Here is a 20866-nt window from a genome sequence, read left to right as displayed (position 1 = left end):
TGGCCACTCCGCCTCCGAAATACCCCCTAAACCGGAAATATTTGCCAACACAGTAAAATATGACTCAAAAGAAACGCATTTGGGAGTAGAATAATAATTTGCCCTGGAACCGAGCAGGGGCAAACTTCTCACACATGAGTGCTTGCAACGATAAGGGACCTTTTTTATAGCCGAAGTCTAAACGGCATACCATAGCGCGACACCTCTTTGGGAACAATTTTTTTCATGACCTTGCATGGCATGGTACCTCGCAAATGTCGCCAGCATTAAGAGAGGATAACCATCGCTTTAAATTGTTTCCGAGGTACTCGCCAGGATTCGGACGCAGGCGTTTAGCATCATAGGCGGACATAGGCTACAGTCTCTCGGTATCCACATGCAGAACGAAGTGTCCCCACCCTAAAAACATATAAGAGAGGTAAAGAAGAAAAGATGTTCCGCCAAATAGGGATTAAAACTCGATTCACAGGAATCGTCGGACTGGGACAGTTTATTACAATTATCTTCTATAGTTCTGACGACAACAATTTAAGTTCGCGTATTGCTGTACTCTTTGGTACTCTATTCTCGTTTCTATCTGTTGTTATGCGAAGATATCGTAGCTTTGGTGACGATTGGATGAAATGCAGGAAGATTGTATATGCTCTATCTCTCAGAGTCTTATCATTTACTGCTTTACGTCAGGACAGGACTCTAGAGTATTGGAGAATCCGTTATACATAAGGAAAGGTGTAAGCATTATTCCAAGCGTTTTGGCAATTTGGATTCTAAGGGGTTTTGGCGTGTTCGGATTGCTTTAGTGATAGCATACTGGACTATAATTTTTTTGCTACAAGCATTCAATCTAACAGAGAGTCAGATGCTGATATCGACTCATTCCTAGACTTAGAAGAGGCGTTTTCTTTTGTTGACGATGTTGCGATAGCTTTGGAAAATAAGGGCTAAATCGGTTGGTGTTGATGGTATCCCTAACAAATTTTTAATAATTTTGTTTCCGTATACTTCTGACTTTATTCTCCAATTATTTAATTTTATTTTAATGGCTTCAGAGTATCCTTTCAACAGGAAAGCTGCGCGTGTGCTGCCAATACCTAAATCAAGTGTTATTCCCAATCCGGAGGACTTAAGGCCGATCTCAATTCTTCCAGTTCTTTCTAAAGTTTTTGAACATATTCTTAAGGCACAGATAATGATGAGCACCAGACGAAAGATCTTAGATTCCCAATATGCCTTTCGCTCAGGTCACAGTACCACTTCTACGTTGCTACATCGTCTTTTGTACCACCATCATAAGAAAATAAATAAAACAAGTAAAAAGGCGTTAAGTTCGGCCGGGCCGAACTTTGGATACCCACCACCTCGGGTATATATGTAAATCACCTTTAATCAAAATTCGGTGAAAATTGCATACCTTATGTCCCATATCAGTTATATCAAAATATGTTCTGATTTGGACCAAAGTACAGTAGCTATATCCAAAAATAAACCGATCTGAACCTCATACTACACGGATGTCGAAAAGCCTAACATAAGTCACTGTGCCAAATTTCAGTGAAATCGGATTACAAATGCGCCTTTTATGGGGCCAATACTTTAAATCGAGATATCGGTCTACATGGCAGCTATATCCAAATCTGGACCGATCTGTGCGATATTGCAGAAGTATGTCAAGGGGCTTAACATAACACACTGTCCCAAATTTCGGCGACATCGTACAATAAATGAGTATTTTATGGGCCCAAAACCTTAAATCAAGGAATCGGTCTATATGACAGCTATATCCAAATCTGAACCGATCTGGGCCAAATTGAAGAAAGATATCGAAGGCCTTAACACAATTTACTGTCCCGAATTTCATCAAATTCGGATAATAAATGTGGATTTTGTGGGCCTAAGACCCTAAATCGGAGGATCGGTCTATATGGCACCTATATCCAAATCGGAACCAATCTGGGCCAAATTAACGAAGGAAGTCGAATGGCCTAATACAACTCACTGCCCCAAATTTCAGCGAAATTGGATAATAAATGTGGCTTTTATGGGCCTAAGACCCTAAATCGGAGGATCGGTCTATATGGCAGCTATAACCAAATCGGAACCGATCTGGGTCAAATTAACGAAGGATGTCGAAGGGCCTAACACAACTCGCTGTCCCAAATTTCAGCAAAATCGGATAATAAATGTGGCTTTTATGGGCCTAATCCCTAAATCAGAGGATCGGTCTATATGGCAGCTATATCCAAATCGAAAGCGATCTACGCCAAATTAACGAAGGAAGTCGAAGGGCCTAACACAACTCACTCCCCCAAATTTCAGCAAAATCGGATAATAAATGTGGCTTTTATGGGCCAAAGACCCTAAATCGGCGGATCGGTCTATATGGGGGCTATATCAAGATATAGTCCGATATAGCCCATCTTCGAACTTAACCTGCTTAAGGACAAAAAAAGAATCTGTGCAAAATTTCAGCTCAATATCTCAATTTTTAAAGACTGTAGCGTGATTTCAACAGACAGACGGACAGACGGACGGACATGGCTAGATCGTCTTAGATTTTTACGCTAATCAAGTTATATAGCCTTCTTTTGGGAGACATCTTCAGCTACAGGAATCTGAAAGTTCGCTTTGATCAAATCAATTTACGAAAATACCTTCATATCAGCTAATATATTACCAAAGTCGTGGCAGAGGTCTATCTAACTTGAAGATACTTTTATGGACAATCCCAATAAAATATCATCTTATAGTTGCTTTAATCCACATCGAATGTACACACACACAGTTATGCGGGTAAACAAAACACCACATGTGGTAACTCATAAAATTTGAGTTCATTTTAAAACTACAGTCGAATCCGGATAATTGAAGATTGAAATGAATTTTCCGTATTTTGGTGTTTTCAATTTAGCGGATTCGACTGTAGTCGCAGTTAGATACATCTACAGCATGTCATCTCCTTATCTTTGATGACAAATTCACTATCTCTGCGTAACCTTAACAATCAGTCCTTATAAAACTGTACATTACCTAAAACATTCATATTGTTATGAAGCCTTTTATTTGATACTATTGCTGACAAGATACAACACAAACAACTTCCCCAATTTATCTATGAAATCAACAATATCATGCTAAAATCTGGCAACTCAGCATCAATGAAAAACTTGTTTTGATGGGGTGTTGTTATTTTATTGTATATTTCATTGACCTTCAGTTTCCTGGTATTTTTACTTACCATATCGGAGCTTTGTTAAACCCACTAAAATTATTATAAATTTAATAATATCTGCATTATTATCAAATTTTTTCATTGCCTTCGACCAAAGTTGCAGGTTTATAATTAGATTATCAACTCATATGCGACTGTAGTGTCTCCACAAATTCTTGTTTTTATTCTTTTTTGTTTTTATTTGGATTTTCTTACAGAGAATCACACACCATAAATGCAGACCGCACAAATTCAACAGCACCCGTTTAAGCGTTCGGCCGGTTTAATCAAGAGCTAAGGCATTACTAAGTAAACGCATGCATGTTCAAGCGACTCAAGACAAAATATTGGCAATTATTCTCTTTCTCTTTTATGCTCTCATTCCCCGAATCAACAAACAAGCTTAGGCAATTATAGAGTTACCATATAATTTGTTCAATAGAGGTTTCACCAGTTATGGGGCTTGGAGATATTTTAAGCGAATGTTTGAAATTGGAATAAGGTAAAATGATTTGAAATATGAATATAGAATAATGACATAAAAGTGAAAAACTAAAATTATTCTTATACATAAAAATCGATTTGTGTTTGTTTGTTTGTGTGTTCCTTATAGACTCAAAAACGGCTGAACCAATTTTCTTGGAATTTTCACAGATAATGATCCCGTGGTGAAAATAGGGTACTACATTTTTTGATATCTGAAGGTGGACGGACCCTCCCCCTTACCCTAATTTTCAGAAACGCCACATCTCGATGATGGGTGGTGCGATTTAAGTGCAATTTTGCTTGCTCTCTTAAGGTAACCTAAAAATTAAAATTGGTATCCAAATTTAAGATGGGGTTGCCCCACCCCAAAAACCTATATATATGTATATATATATATACATATATATAGAGTGTATGGGTGTTTTGTGAGAGGTATTTGCAAGTAGAATACGAATTTAGTATACAAATCTGGGACCAAGTTTCTGGGGGTGCACCCCTTCCACAAAACAACCCTCAAACAGGACTTATTTACTGATCATGGCAATATGGGGCTCAAATAAAAGTTTTTTAATGTTGAATACGAATTTGATATCCAAATGAGGGACCAAGTGTATGGAGGGCCCTCCCTTCCAAAAACAATCCCCAAAGAGGACAAATTTACTACAATAGCAATATGGGGCTTAAATGAAAGGTCTTTGCGAGTAAAGCACGAATCTGATATCAATATTCGGGAAAAGGTGTGTATGGGGCCACCCCACCCCCATAACACCACCCATATAGCACGTATTTTCTGACCATTCCAATATAGGGCTGTAATAAGAAGTATTTTGGAGTATAACACGAATCTGATATATATTTTCAGGGCCAAGTCACTGAACGGCCGACCCATCCCCCAAAACACCCCCGAAACCGGTCATGTTTGCCGACTATGGAAATATTGGGCTCAAATGCAAGTTATTTGGGAGTAGACCACGAATGTGATATCAACATTCGGGACCAACTGCCTAGGGAACGTCCTACCCCCATAACAACGCCCAATTGCTCACAATGACAATTTTGGGTCTTAAAGGGAGTAGATCTCGATCATATTTGCTGACTTTTTCAATAAGGGTTTTAAATGAAAGGTATTTGAAATTAGAAAACGAATTTGATCTCCAATTTTGAGGCCAATGGCAATATGGGGTTCAAATAAATGATGTTTGAGAGTAGAGCACGATGCTGATATATTTTCAGGCCTAAGTGTTTGGGGGACCACCACACTCCCCAATACACCCATGAATCGCGCATATTTACCAACCATGTCAATGTGGGGCTCAAATCATAGGTATTGGGGGTCTACCCCTTCCCTTAAACATGCCACAAACAACAATTATTTATTAATCATCGCAATATGGGGCTGAAATAAAGGTATTTGGGAGTAGAATACGAATCTGATATCCAAATGTAGGACCATGCATGTGGGGCACCGCCCCTTTTCCAAAACACACCTCAAAAAGTACAAATTTGGGGGGCAAATGTTTGAGGACGCCTCATCCCATGAGCTCCCCTTAAACTAATGGCAATATGGGGTTTAAATAAATGGTACTTGAGAGAAGAGCACGATGGTGATATTTTTTTCTGGGCCAAGAGTCTAAGGGACAACCTCACCCCCGAAAACACCCCTAAATCGGACATCATGACAATATCGAGCTTAAATAAAGACTTTTAATAATGGAGTATAACTAACAGCCATACGTTAATGACCCTAAACCCGAGTGATAAGTGATTTTATAGCAACGTACGATAGAAACTCGTAGTGCTAGTATACAGCTCGTTAAGATGGATTTATGAAAATTCATACAACATCAAAAGATGTTGGGCTAGCATATAGTGTCACTTAATGAGACATTGGACAAAAATTACCATATTAGTGTGCTGGAGAACAAGTGGGAAAGGTGTTCAAAGTTGGAGAAATTCTTCACGGTAACAAAGAGTGATTTCCTAAGAAATAATGGGAACATTTTTATACGACTACAGAATATCTGTAGAAAGAGTGCAAGATTCCATTCGGAAAATCGAGTTCTTACAACAACAAATTAAAGAGGAATTTTTTGAAATAAATAGGATTGCTTCCCTAAGGAAATAGTAAATACTTCCTAAACTATATTGCGGAAAAGTGGATGTCTGAAAAATGGCCAGGACAGAGGACGATGGAAATAACATGATAGGACAGAGCCGATTCCATCATTAGGCAGGAGGCCGGGAGAACACATTCAAACCATTTTTGGTTTGGATGAGTGTGATAGACACATTCAGACAAAGACAGAGGACCCAAAAGAAAAGTGTCGAGAACTAAACGCGTGCATCAATTTCAAGAAATCCGAATTGGAAAGGAAACAAAAGATCTTTGACGAGAGTTTAGCTGAGCAGAAAACCATTTCTGAGCAACTTGCCAAGAACGTGATGCTGCCGAACGAAAGCCCGTGAACAAGAAAGCCGAATTGGAAAGGAAACAAAAGATCTTTGACGAGAGTTTAGCTGAGCAGAAAACCATTTCTGAGCAACTTGCCAAAAACGTGATACTGCCGAACGAAAGCCCGTGAACAAGAAGCCAATGTCATCTCACTTGGCTGTCGCCTTTGACAAATTTGACGATATGGAGAACAAGCATAAGACGCTACAAAATGTTTTCGGGGATATCATTTATACACAAAGCATCATCAGCTAAATCGTTCATGAATAGGAGATCTGTTAACGTGCCCTGGAGTGGCAGTTGGACGAACTGGGAGCACAAAATGAAAAATTGGTAGTTGAGTAGTAGCTAACCGAGGATTCTAGATTGCGTCTTGAAATCAATATGCAAGCGATGCTCTCGCAATTCGAACGAGATCTGCTGGCAAAGGAAGAGAAAAGTCGAGGCTTGGTGAATCAATTGAGAGATTTGGAAGCTGAGTTGAATAAGCAGCGCAAACAGTGTACTGCTGCTATGGCAGCCCAAGAGATTTTGGAAGTCGGTTGCAATGAGCTAAAAATCTCAAAGGGAAATGCACAAAAAGGCGAAAGAGGATGCTCTTAAGCATGTCAAGAAATTGGAAATTCAAGTCAAGGGTGAAGCCAAAGCCGACAAGGAACAATTTCGGGCGGTAAGTAAACAGGCAAAAGGTGATGTCAAAGCCTTGAAGGACGAAGTTATGCAGCTCAACGAAAACGTTGCTGGCTTGGAGAGAGCACGAAAAGCGGCAGAGACAGAACGGGATTAAAAATACGAGAAAATGGCCGTCAATGCTAGTAAGGGCACTCTGATGGTAGACGAGATACGGCGTTTGCAAGTCCGCCTTGCTGCCAGCGAAGAAGTTAAAACCCCGGAAGTGAATGGCGAGGAAGTTGAAATCACAACAACAGAAAACGCCAATGTTGGTGCTATGCAGAATGAAGATGACAATGATGAATGATGGCTGATCGCTCATTCAAATCCCCAAACCCCAAACAGTAGGACACGCAGATGACACAAATTGGAAAGTCAATGGCGATGTTAAGCTACAGGTGGATGAAGAAAGCCAGCAAGCACAAGAATCTAGACAAGAACCGAAAGAAGACGCCTCCGACGATGATGATTATCAAGAGTTGGAGAAATTTCAAAAATCCCTTATGAACTTCAAGGGTAACAAAGAAGTTACAAAGATAACAGCTCACTCACTCTTCGCCACAGTTGTGTGCTTGAAGAGAAAAAGCCTAGCAAGTTTAACCCCAGAGTGCTCCATGTCGTAGGAAAGAGTCAAACACTCACCGCCGGAGTGCTGGAGGCCAGTGAACCACTCAATGTGAGAGTGGTAAGAATCAAAGGTTTGCGATGGAAGAGGTGTACTCACTGCCAGAGTATCTCACGACAAAGTTGGAAGACGTTGACTCACCGCCAGAGTACATCAAGTGAAGAATGAAATATGTCCACTCACAGCCGGAGTTCAGCAGATTAAGATGGTCGTGCCAGATCCTGCCCCCAAATTGCATTTTTTTAAATTAGGAGATAAGTGGTTCTGGGAAAGCTAATGTGTTTGTTAAGGGTCGACCCCAAATTTATCCTGATAATTGAATATTGCATTCGCGCTGCTTGTGACCGTAACCATCAACCAAAGAGGTTGGTCTTCAATTTGTTCCTTGACACACGTGTCGCTGTGCAACACTACCCTGCACAGTGATATAGAGTACTACAATTTATTTCATTTGTTTAACAATAAGTTTGGTATACGTTAATATGCCCTCCATCAATTCCAGAGTTATTTTGTAAGAAATTATTTATTTATATAGCTGAACTTGTATTCAGAAGTGAAGGAAATACTAACATAAAAATTACAGATTGTTTTACAAAAAAGCTTAAGATACATGTTCTTATCTGGAGTTAGAATACACAAATTAACAATAATGTCCTTTATTTGCACACACACACACACAGTGTTATTGTGTTGCCCAAAAAGTAATTGCGGATTTTTCATATAGTCAGCGTTGACAAATTTTTTCACACCTTGTGACTCTGTAATTGCATTCTTTCTTCTGTCAGTTATCAGCTGTTACTTTTAGCTTGCTTTAGAAAAAAAGTGTAAAAAATGTATATTTGATTAAAGTTCATTCTAAGTTTTAGTAAAAATGCATTTACTTTCTTTTAAAAAATCCGCAATTACTTTTTGGGCAACCCATATATAAAATTGCAATTAAAACTATTTTGAAGTTTGTTCCCATCAAAACAAGGCTTGATCTTCACTCAATGTTTTATTGAGTTTCCAAAATAGATCATCTTTCATGTACAGCACATTAGCCGCGGGCACTAGACTATCTTGCGATGAGCAGGCATCGGTGTGTGACTGTGAGGAACTTATGACGCCCAACAATTGGTAAGGATGGCCTTTACGCTTCCATGCGAATCCACTTCCACTTTCTCCACTACATAAGTGGCCACCTGCATCATCGTCTGTAGTCAGGCAGAATTTATCAGGTTCCAAATTTGCCAATTCCTGCCTTTGTCGACATTGATGGAGATCTATGGAAGTACTACTAACTTGTTCCACATGTTTATATTCTTGGCTATAACCAGGCACAAAACCTTTGTGACCCGTAGGCACATAATCTAAAGCACTGTTTGTCCTTGTTGCCATGCAAATGGCCGATATATGCTGTGTGTAGTCCAAGGGAGATTTTAATTTAACAACTGCAATATCGGCTATTTTTTGTGAATTCGAACTAGAATACCTGTAAAGGAAAGGAGAAAAAAATCAGTTGAAAAAACTCCGTATTAATGATAGATGAAGAAAATGTGTTTAAGTCGAACTTTAAATGACCACCACCGAGGATCCGGCATTTATCAAATAAAACTTCTATCCAAAAAGCTTGTTCAGGAGACAGGTCTTTGTGAAACTATGGCCCGGTCGAGACCAAATGGGGCGAGAAATACATAAACCTTTTATGGGTCGATTGCCTTAAATCGGCATAACGGTTATAAGGACAGCTATAACCAAATATGATCCAGTCTGAACCATAATCGGCAAAAATCTGATGGAGTGAGTCACAACTCATTTCACCAAATTTTAGAGAAAAAATTTCATTTTATAGGACCTTAATCCGTAAATGGGTCAATATATCACCTATATTTAAGTATGGTCCGATATGAACTTCACTTGGGTAATGGTGGAGGTTCAAACAAGAATCGTCGAACAAAATTTCAGCAAATGAAATGTGGGGTAACAAATGTGGGTTTTATGGGATAATGACCCTAATCGGGAGATCGGTTTACATGGCAGTTATATTCATATGTGGTTTGATTTGAACCATACTCTCCAAGAGCTGCCTTTCTTGAGTCTATAGACGGCGCAATTCTTATCCGATTTGTCTGAATTTTGTAAGAGGTGTTTTGTTATAACCTGGTGGAGCTACACCTTTTAAACCAATAGCCCGTTTGGAATTCTTGAGCCTGAAATTTTAAAGTGGTATTTGTTTGACTTCTAATAGTCATAAGAAGTACGTTCCATATGCATCTGTAGATCGATCTCATATATATTTGAATTACGATTAAGCACGAGATAGGAACTAGGATACCATATAGAAATACGAGATATATAAACTAAGATAGGTTCGGGGAACATATGAAGTGCCTTGGTCCCTCCGGGGGATCTATATCGGGCCCAAGGGAATTGGAGTCAGCAGTGGGTTTTGTTACGGTGTGCCTGAATAAAGTCTTTCGGAATGCATGCCCAGAACGGGTATCTCCGCATATTTAAAAACCAGTCATGGTGAACACAGAAGTTAAAGGTACTCAGATTGGAAAGCAGGAAGTTCTTAAACAAGGCGAACAAAAAGAACATTGAAGAGGGCTGGGACGAATATCATGGAGTCCTGGGCAAGTAGGAGAACAGAAGAATGAAGAGGGGTTCCAGGAAATGGTGGAAGTACTAATGGAAACGCACTTTTTAGTAAACCAGAAAGAATCACCCTTTCGGTGACATTGCCGCCGAGTAGAAGATGGTGTGGGCAAGTCGCATATTCCTACCATATAAATCGGCCGAACCAAACGGAATCATACCGGCGTTACTGCAGTAATCTATTGGAGCTATTCTGTCATGAATGGAACTGATTTATAGGACAAGCCTGGCATTGTCCAACATTCCGAGGGTATGGAGATTGGTTAGGCTGGTAAAAAACAAACCACAGCACGATGGGGGGATATAGGCCCAACAGTCTGCCATCGTTTATGCATGGCACTTCTGTCGGAATGTTGGAGTCGCTCAATTCACCAGTTTGGTGAGAGTAAGGTTGTGGCTCTGGATATCTCCAAGGCATTTCATAGGGTCTGGCACGGTGCACTACTATCAAAACTTGTCGCATTTGGTATCGGTAAATGCTTTCTTCGATTTATTTGGAGCTTTCTCAAAGATCGCATTATTCGAGTCATTATAGATGGATTCTCATCCAATGCGTATAAATTGACCGCAGGTTTACCCCAGGGCTCTGTTCTTTCTCCTTCTCTTTTTCTTATTTTCATTAACGATCTGTTGAGTCAGACATCAAATCCGATCTACTCATTTGCGGATGATGCGGAACTCATTCGACCATAAGCCTAGTCTTTGAGAGTTTGAGGACAAGAGGCGGGTTATGGATGGTACCCTCCGCCAGGATTTGCCGGCCATTTCTGAGTGGGGTCAAATGATTTCGAGTAGATTTTAATGCACGGAAGACTCAGTGCTGCCTGTTGTCACACAAACGATTCGCTGACCCATAACGATCATCTTTAATGGTATAGATGTAGAGCAATCAGAAACTCTTGATGTTCTGGGCATGTAAATACAAAATGATGTCCGTTGGGCTAAAAATGTATTTCAAGTGTCGAAAGGAGTATTCAAGTGTTTAGGCTTCCTTAAACGGTCTAATAATTACTTCACTCCGTCTGATCTTTTTAACAACTACACCACTTTTATAAGGCCGAAATTAGAGTACAACTCACATGTATGGGCTGAAGCTTAAAAATCATCTCCGCTGCTAATGGACCGTGTACAGAGGAGAGCGATGGTGTTGATTGGGAACAGTAGGGTATCCAACTCTATTGCCTCCCTTGAACATCGTCGCTGTTTTATCGGTACTTTCATGTTCGTCTGATATTCGTCTTCTTATTCCTGATGTAAGGATGTTAGTCAGGGATACTACATTCCAGGAACTCACACCCGTTTGTAATTGATTGGCCAGCGGACCACACAATGCATTATAGAGAGAATTCTTATATGGCCCGAACCGTTCGTATGTGGAAACGACTTCCGGCTAATGTTTGTCCCACCCACTTTGTCAACCAGAGATTTAAGACAAATGTCAATAAACAGTACATCCTTCCCCCCTTTTTTTTCTTTTTCTACCAAATTTGGTATGATTTACTTTTAACTTTAAGGATTTAGTCGGATGGACGGCTCATTTCGATTTTGGTAGATTTTTAGCGAAATTGCATTTTTATACCCACCACCATAGAAATACATCGAAATATCAATTTTTTGAAATACATCGAAATATCAATTGTCTACCCTTACACGAATACATTCCTTACTGTCCCAAGGATTCTAAGAGGATTCAACAATGCCCGTGTGTCTGTCCGTCTGTCTGTATGCCTAAGTGTCTGTCCGTTGTAATCACAATGCAATCTTCAAAATTTGAGATATTGCCAATACCAAAGTTCCGTCAATCCAAGACTGTGCCTCTGGCAGCAGTGTCATCTCAGGTATTCGATCGGAAACCTTTTCCATTCTTTCCAGGTTTCCTTTCGTCGCCTCGGCTATGACGCTGCTGCTATCCTCAATCCATTCATCCATCGCCTTAAGTCTTATAGCCGCAATGGCTGCCTCGCACTTAATATGTATGTCTATGGATCGGATATCTAGAATAGTCTCCAACGGTCTAGTGGACGTGATCCTCATCGCTCCGCCTATACCAAGACATCATGTTCTCTGAACCTGTTGTATTATTCTTACGTTGCACTTTTTCTCCATCGCAGTCCACCAAACTACTGAGGCGGAAGTAAGTATCGGTCTAACCATGCTCCTGTAGAGTCAGTAGACTATCCTCGAATTCAGGCTCCATTTCGAGCCTACGGCCCCCTTACATAGTGCCCAACATCTGATGCTAATGCACATCACCAGATACGAGGAAGTTCGGATATAAACGAAAGAGGTAAGCAGCTTATGTGCCTACGGCCCGTCCATATAGTGCCCAACATCTGTGAGCGTTTTCGGTACGCAGATTTTGGTCCTTACAGCCCGTCCACATAATGCCCAACATCTGCGTACCGAGAAGGCTCACAGATACTGGGTCCCACATCGAGCCTACGTCCTGTTGACATAGTGCCCAACATCTGCAAGCCTTTTCGGTACGCAGATGTTGGGCATTATGTAGACGTGCCGTAGGGCCCAAAATCTGCGTACCGAAAAGGCTCACAGATGTTGGGCACTATATGGACGGGTCGTAGGCACATAAGCTGCTCACCTCTTTCTTTTATATCCGAACTTTCCCATATCTGGTGATGTGCATTGGCATCAATTCCTACAATGAGGTAAGGCTTAAAGGCAGCATCTCTGAATCGTTTTCCATATATAGAGCGGCCAGCCATGGTAACAAACACCCTGCCTATGGTAACAAAAATTATTTGTGCTTGATTACAGGTTCATATCCTAATTATTGTAAAGACTGTAGCTTGATTTCAACAGACTGGAGGACATAGTGACGGCAGACAGACAATGCTAGTTCGAAATTTTGCAACTATCATGAACATATACATTTTATGGGATCGGAAAGCGATATTTCGTTGTGTTACAAACGAAATGACGAATTCACTATAACAACATCCAATGGGGAAGGCTTCAAATCGCTCGGAAACAATCACAAATTTTGAGTGTCAAGTACATTAAGATAACAAAACACATATGTGTAGATACTCACTGATAGGAAATTTCAATGGCTGATGCCTCTCTTATCTGCTCATAGTCCTCTCTGGATAAACTAAACTCCTTATCTTGTTTACCGGCAACAAACTGAAAATAACTAACAGGATGTTGTCTATTTTGAAGATTATCCCAAAAACATTGGGCAGCTGAAATAAATAAAAAAAAAAATAATTATAAATTGTATTGTTTTTTTAAGCACCTTAAAATAACAACTTTGATCTCAAAGTTAGGCCTCAAATATTTATGGCCTTTTTTTTCCTTTAACAATCATTCGACCCCTTTATTTCCCCCCTACTTACCTGATATTATTATACTAGGCGAGACTATGTATCCGCCACATATGTATGTGTTTGGTCCAAACTTCTGTTTTCTAAAGATAGCCACATGCCATGGTATTTTGTTGTTTCTTCTCGGTATTTCATCGCGATTAAAATATATCCGATCGGTTGATAATTTACCACAGTTCTGAATACATGGCTCACGTACGGCATTGAATGTGCCATTCGAAAGGCATTGCATCCTTTGTTGCATTGGGCTATTACCAGATCGCTTATAGCCAATGTCACAATAAACATCGATTTCAGCACCCGCAGGTATTTTCCATGGAAACTCATTGACATCGAATGGGGTGCCGTTTATGAATATTTTTGAATATCTTGTTGAGAGGCCATTGAGTAAACGTTTTTCGCAGAATGCTAGAAAAATATATCGAAATAGAAAAAAATTATATTTCTGGGGTTTGGAAAATCAAATCAAGAAGATCTAAGTCACTTAAATCGAAACGCGAATATCTTCATACATCTCCGAGTTCTGTCTATCTTAAATATTTTTTCTTACGTGGTTTTTGCGGGTTGTTAGGGTCAATATCTTTCGTCGGGTTTTTTTCCGACTTTTTCAAGAGTTTATTTAGTGAAATCTATTAACACGAGACGCATTTTAAATATTTTGTTCTGTGTTGTTACTTTTAAGGTTTTTACTTACATATGTTTACATTTACATTATTCTCTTAATTTATTAAATAACTGGACATCACGAGACATTTATAATAAATAAAAAAAATAAATAAAATGTAAAATATTGCAGCGAAAAATTTAAAACTAATATCACAGAACCATGTTTACACTCTAAACTATTGCAACGGAATACTGTAGCTTTGTATTGACTTTTGTGATAAAGCTGTGCTTTCTCTGTCTTTATTGATGTCTGCTTCGTGTTCTGCCATTCGTATTTTCAGTTTTCGTCGAGTGGTGCCCACATAACACATATTGCATTGTTCCCCTTCTTTGCCATTGCACGTCAATTCGTAAACTACATTGTCTAGTTGGAGTTTGTCTGCTTTGGTAGTTGTTGTTGTGAACAGCTTTTGTAGTGTGTGGTTTGATTTGTATGCGACAACTGTGCAATGTAGTTTACGAATTGACGTGCAACGGCAAAGAAGGGGAACAATGCAATATGTGTTATGTGGGCACCACTCGATGAAAACTGAAAATACGAATGGCAGAACACGAAGCAGACATCAAGAAAGGCAGAGAAAGCACAGCTTTATCACAACATATTAAAGAGACGGGACACAACATTGACTTCAAAGCTGTTACAATTCTTGACAGAGAGAGAAATGAAAATAAGAGGTATACTCTTGAAAGTTTACGTATACAACAGAGGATGGAGAAGTCAATGAACACGAAAGAGGACAAAGATAATACAAATCAACAGTGTTCCGTTGCAATAGTTTAGAGTGTAAACATAGTTCTGTGATATTAGTTTTACATTTTTCGCTGCAATATTTTACATTCAATTTATCTTTTTTTTTTATTTATTATAAATGTGTCGTGATGTCCAGTTTTTTAATAAATTAAGAGAATAATGCAAATGTAAACATATGTAAGTGAAAACCTTAAAACTAACAAAACAGAACAAAATATTTAAAATGCGTCTCTTGTAATAGATTTCACAAAATAAACTCTTGAAAAAGTCGGAAAAAAGCAGACGAAACGTCGAGAAAAGGATGAAATAAACTTGTTTTATTTGCATTTTGAAACATATTGACCCTAAAAACCCGCAAAAATCAAGTAAGAGATTATAGAGCAACAATGACCACTAACAAAAATAATAGAAATTAAATATTTTTTGTTGGTAAATTTGATTTTAATAAAAAAATTTTATAAAAATTTTAAAATTTCGGTCACTGTACATTTTCTTTAAAAATTTATGACAATATTTTTCAAATGGTTTGAATATTTTTCATGGATATGCCAGTCTGTGTTTGTGCTTCACCAACTTAAATATTTGCCCTTCTTATCAATCAATAACGGATATACTTACAGCATCTGGGAAATTCAGGAATAAATGTTCCATTCTCACATAATAGGGAATCACTTTCTTGTTTATTGACGCATGTTACATGGATTGTGTCGTATTCGGAAACCCAATCTCCAACAGATAATGTTGTATTTTTTGGATGTAATCGTATCACATAACCTTTCAGATTAATGGGTATTTGACATTTGCCTTCTTCGCCAATATCATTCGGGGCTGCAATGGAGACCAGGGAAAAAAATAGTTTAAAGCAGCAATTCGGAGCGGAACGGATCAGACCTATTTTTTCAGGAGTGGGATCGAAATTTTTTGAACCCGAAACTGTTTTTAATCTCAAAACCCGGAGCGCGTTCAACAAAATAAAAATCTTTAAAAAAACACATTTTGTTACTTCGTTTGCAACATATCGTATATGTATTATGGATCGTCGTCAAATTCCAAGATGATGTAACAATGTCTTTGTATCTGTCCGTCTGTTGTAATCACGCTTCTGCCTTCAAAAATTTAAATATAGAGCTAATGTTTGGCACAGTTTCGTAGTTGCTTATACGCATGTTAAGTCCTTGAACGAACAAAATCGGATCATATTTAGATACAGCTTCCACATAGACCGATCTCTGATTTAGAATCTCAAGCACATAAAAACCACATCTATTATTCGATTTCGTGGATATTATAAAACTCGAGTTATAAAGGGCCCCGATATCAGAACCAAAAATGGTCAATATTGCGCCGTAATTAGATATAGCTGCCATATAGACCAACCTACTGATTTAAGGACATCCTGTCGACATTCGGAACGAGTTTGGTTCAGATAGAACTACAATATATTAATCTGCCGATTAAGGGTCTTACACCCGTTAAAGCCCCATTTGTTACCCGATTGCGCTGAAATTTGGAACAGTGAGTTGCACTAGGCTTCTCATTGTCCGAACTGAACATAGTCCAGATCCGACCAAATTTGGACATATAGACCGATCTACCGATTTAAGGTCTTAAGCCTATAAAAAACCGTATTTTCCTATTTCGCTGAAATTTAGAGCAATGAGTTGGATTAGATATCCCGTTGCCCGAACCAAATTAGGTCCAGATCGAAACATACTGTGATAAAAATTTGGAACATGGAGATGCACTAAGCCACCCGATATCCGAACCGCGCATGATCCAAATCAGATGATATTTGGATATATAGGTGCTATAAGAACCGATCTGCAGATCTGGGATTTTAACCCATAAAATCCTCATTCATAACCTGATTTCCACTAACAAAACTGTGATTTATATAAACTTCTCGGTACCTGAACCGAATGTGATCCAAATCGGCCCATACTTTGATATTAATATAGACAGAATAGGTTTTTAATAAAATAGGATAATAAATATATCCATGATGGTGGGTATCCCAAGTTTGACATGGCCAAACTAAATGCGATTTTACTTATTTTTTTTAAATTTGTTTAGGAATTGCTTCCGGTATATCCTTCAGAAGTAAAATCGGTTGATATGTTTATATAGGAGTAAAAGACACGGATTCTGACTATACTTGGTGTGGATATTAGAGGTTATAGTAGAAATTATCTAGGAACATTTCGGTCAAATTAAACAATAATTGCTTAGAAAGTAAAATCGGCAGGAAATGATGCAAAATATCAATCAAAACGGATAAGTATTGCGCCCTCTAGGGGCTCAAGAAGTAGTAATAATAAACGGTTATGGACCGATTGAGACTATACTTTACTAAAAATTTTGGAAGTCACAAAATAAAATCTCAACCTAAACGTATAAGGATTGTTCCCCCTAGAGGCTCAAAAAATCAATTCAGGAGAACGGTTTATATGGGGCTTTATAAGATATAGCCCGTTATATACGAAGGTCAAAAAAACATATAATTCGAGTTAAATATTGCTTGATGTAGTAAACGTAATGATAAAATTAATATAACACTTCATAGGGCACGATGTGTAAAGAAGAAAATTAAAAAAAAAACAAGTAAAAAGGCGTTAAGTTCGGCCGGGCCGAACTTTGGATACCCACCACCACGGGTGTATATGTCAAAATCTGATGAAAAATGCATACATGATCTTTTTGGTAGCTATATCTTAAAATAAACTGATCTGAACCATATACAACACGGATGTCGAAAAGCCTAACTTAAGTCACTGTGACAAATTTCAGTAAAATCGGATTATAAATGCGCCTTTTATATGGCCAAGACTTTAAATCAAGATATCGGTCTATATGACAGTTATATCCAAATCTGGACCGATCTGTGCCAAGTTGCAGAAAAATGTCGAAGAGCCTAACACACTGACTCAAATTTCGGCGACATCGGACAATAAATGCGCCTTTTATGGGTCAAAAACCTCAAATCGAGAGATTGGTCTATATGGAAGCTATATCCAAATCTGAACCGATCTGAGCCAAATTGAAGAAGGATGTCGACGGGCCTAACACAACTCACTGTCCCAAATTTCAGCAAAACCGGATAATAAATGTGGCTTTTATGGGCCTAAGACCCTAAATCGCAGGATCGGTCTATATGGGGGCTATTGAAGATATAGTCCGATGTAGCCCATCTTCGAACTTAACCTGCTTATTAACAAAGAAAAGAATCTGTGCGAAATTTAAGCTCAATATCTCCATTTTTAAAGACTGTAGCGTGATTTCAACAAACAGACGGACAGACCGACGGACATGACTTGATCGTCTTAGATTTTTACGCTGATCGAGAATATATAACTTTATAGGGTCGGAAATGGATATTTCGATGTGTTGCAAATGGAATGACAAAATGAATATACCCCCATCCTTCGGTGGTGGATATAAAATAGTCAATTTAAAAGTAAAGGAGCGGAGCGGAAAAAATATACCCGCTCCGGATGCCTGGTTAAGAGCAAGTTAAGTCGATCTAGCCATGTTCATCCGTCTGTCTGTCGAAAGTACGCTTACTTTCGAAGGAGTAAATCTAGGCGCTTGAAATTTTTCACAAATACTTAATTTTAGTGTATAATGGTTGGTATTGTAAATGGGCCAAATCGGACTATATTTTAATAAAGCTGCCATATGAACATTGTCCTGATTTCTTGAGCTTCTGGAGGGCTGAAATTTTGCATGAGGTGTTTTGTTATGACTTCCAACAACTGTGCTAAGTATGGCTTAAAGCAGTCCATAACCTGATATAGCTGCCATATCACACGATCTCCCGATTAGACTTTTTGATATTCTAGAGGACGCAATCTTATTCGATTTGGCTAAAATTTTGCACTTATCGTTTTGGTATGACTTCCAACTATTGTGCCAAGTATGGTCTTAATCTGTATATTACCTGATATAACTGCTATTGGGTTGCCCAAAAAGCAATTATATAGACCGGAATTATATAGACCGGCTTTCCAAAATAGTGTATTGAGCCTATAAAAGGAACATTTATACAAATATGGTCCGATCTGGATCACATTTAGCAGGAATGGGTACGGGTCTGCCAGAATCCACTGTACAAATTTTCATCGAAATCAAATTATAAATGGATCTTTTATGGCTTAATACCCTATATCGGGTTTACGGACGGTCGGTCTATAGGGCAGCTATATCCAAATATGGTCCGATCGGGATCACATTTCACAAGAATAGATATAGATGATGAAATTTGGCACAGTGTGTTTTGGAAGACCCCTTCCAAAACACACTGTGCCGAATTTCATCGAAGTCAGATGAAAAATGAAGAATTAATTGAATCAACACTTTAAGTTTGGAGATCGGTCAATATAGTGGCTATATAGAATTATAGTCCGATTTTATGAGATTAGAGTCAGTTTTCGATACAAAGAATAAGAGATCTAGATATATTGGGTTGCCCAAAAAGTAATTGCGGATTTTTTAAAAGAAAGTAAATGCATTTTTAATAAAACTTAGAATGAACTTTAATCAAATATACTTTTTTTACACTTTTCTAAAGCATGCTAAAAGTAACAGCTGATAATTGACAGAAGAAAGAATGCAATTACAGAGTCACAAGCTGTGAAAAAATTTGTCAACGCCGACTATATGAAAAATCCGCAATTACTTTTTGGGCAACCCAATAATTCCCACTTATAGTGCCAAAATACAGCATGGAACGGATTGTTTTATTGCCCCATGAACTCTTGTGTCGAAGTCCATCAAAATCGGTTCAGAATTAGACATATAGTCCGTATATTGATATTGCCCAATATCGCAGATCTCTCAACAAGGTGGCTGAACAGTTGAAAATTCACATGTGTTGGGTGCCGGGCCACAGAGATATCCCAGGGAATTGTAAAGCTGGCTAGCTTGCGAGACAAGGAGCTACCCTACACATTCCAGGAAAACTGGAGTCTGTGCTCATGCCTCTAGCTTCATGTAAGCCAAGTTTTCAGGACCAGGCCCGAAGGACAACGAATGGGAGATGGTGAGCAGACTGCCACTTAAACTTTACCCAATAAGGGTAAATTTTTAGCTAAATCCATGGTGGTGGGTACCCTAGATTCGGCCAAGCCGAACTTAGCACGTTTTTATTAGTTTTTTATTTGTTTCTCTTTTGAGATGAGCTATAATGATCGGATATTTTTGCAATGGAAAGGAAAGCCAGAAATCACAACACATACAAAATACTATGGCACGCGTTTAGTCATTCGATTTTATAATGACTCATCAGCCATATTAAGTGTGAAGGGCCATACATTGGTAGGTCATACTTATATCGAATATACCGCGAAAACATGCATACGATGTAAGCACGACACTAACACAAGTTTGACACCGCTTCTTGTTACGACCTCCCATTATCCCTTTTTTGTTTCTGCCTATAAAGAACTTGACAAAAGCAATCCATGTTGAAAGGTATGTATGTAAGATTAGACCCAGCCGAAATTAACATGCTGTCACTTGTTATTTCTGTTTCCTAAACATCTTTGTTGGACTTGTGAGAGAAGCCTCTCATATTTTTTTGTTATTGCCTTCAGTCGCATAATAACAATAAGTCGATCATGGCACTTCATAGTATTTGCATAGGAGTACTTACAATTTTCAGCGTTTACGACAATGGTAAAGACACACAGTTTTAATAAAAACACAAATATTTGGCACATACTTTCCAAGAAATATATAATGTTTTTTGGAGGAATAAAGCCGAAAAATTCCTTGTTTTAATGCGATAATATGTCTGTAATCATTGGCCTTTAATCTCATTTATTTTGATACCCTCCACCATAGGATGGAGGTATACTAACATCGTCATTCCGTTTGTAACTCATCGAAATAATGATCTGAGACCCAACAAAGTTGTTTTGACATTTTATGTCTATTAAGCAATGTCCGTCCGTCTATCTGTCTGTCTGTCCTTTCGTTTGTCCGTCTGTCTGTCTATCCGTCCGTCTGCTAACTTTCAAAGAAGTAA

The 20866-nt window shown here is 38.6% G+C and overlaps 2 protein-coding genes across 2 annotated transcripts in view; both read right to left on the bottom strand.

The window, feature by feature from the left end:
- LOC106083578 (uncharacterized) overlaps positions 1 to 3526 on the bottom strand; it is a 36585-nt gene extending 33059 nt beyond the window's left edge. Inside the window, exon 1 of the mRNA XM_059361750.1 lies at positions 3236 to 3526. Within this exon, the coding sequence (XP_059217733.1) occupies positions 3236 to 3311 (76 nt within the window). The 5' untranslated portion in view covers positions 3312 to 3526. The remainder of the gene's footprint in view (positions 1 to 3235) is intronic.
- A 4568-nt stretch (positions 3527 to 8094) lies between these two features.
- On the bottom strand, positions 8095 to 20558 carry LOC106083599 (modular serine protease). Its single transcript, XM_013246729.2, has 5 exons — positions 20492 to 20558; positions 15460 to 15669; positions 13437 to 13832; positions 13133 to 13283; positions 8095 to 8914 (listed from the first exon to the last, which is right to left on the bottom strand). The coding sequence occupies exons 1-5, from the start codon at positions 20556 to 20558 to the stop codon at positions 8407 to 8409; spliced, it is 1332 nt and encodes a 443-aa protein (XP_013102183.2). The 3' UTR covers positions 8095 to 8406.
- Positions 20559 to 20866: the final 308 nt, after the last annotated feature.

This window comes from Stomoxys calcitrans, chromosome 2, assembly GCF_963082655.1.
Source record: "Stomoxys calcitrans chromosome 2, idStoCalc2.1, whole genome shotgun sequence".
Taxonomy (NCBI): domain Eukaryota; kingdom Metazoa; phylum Arthropoda; class Insecta; order Diptera; family Muscidae; genus Stomoxys; species Stomoxys calcitrans.
The sequence above is the reverse complement of the archived record's forward strand: the minus strand, read 5'-3'. Positions and strand labels throughout refer to the sequence as shown.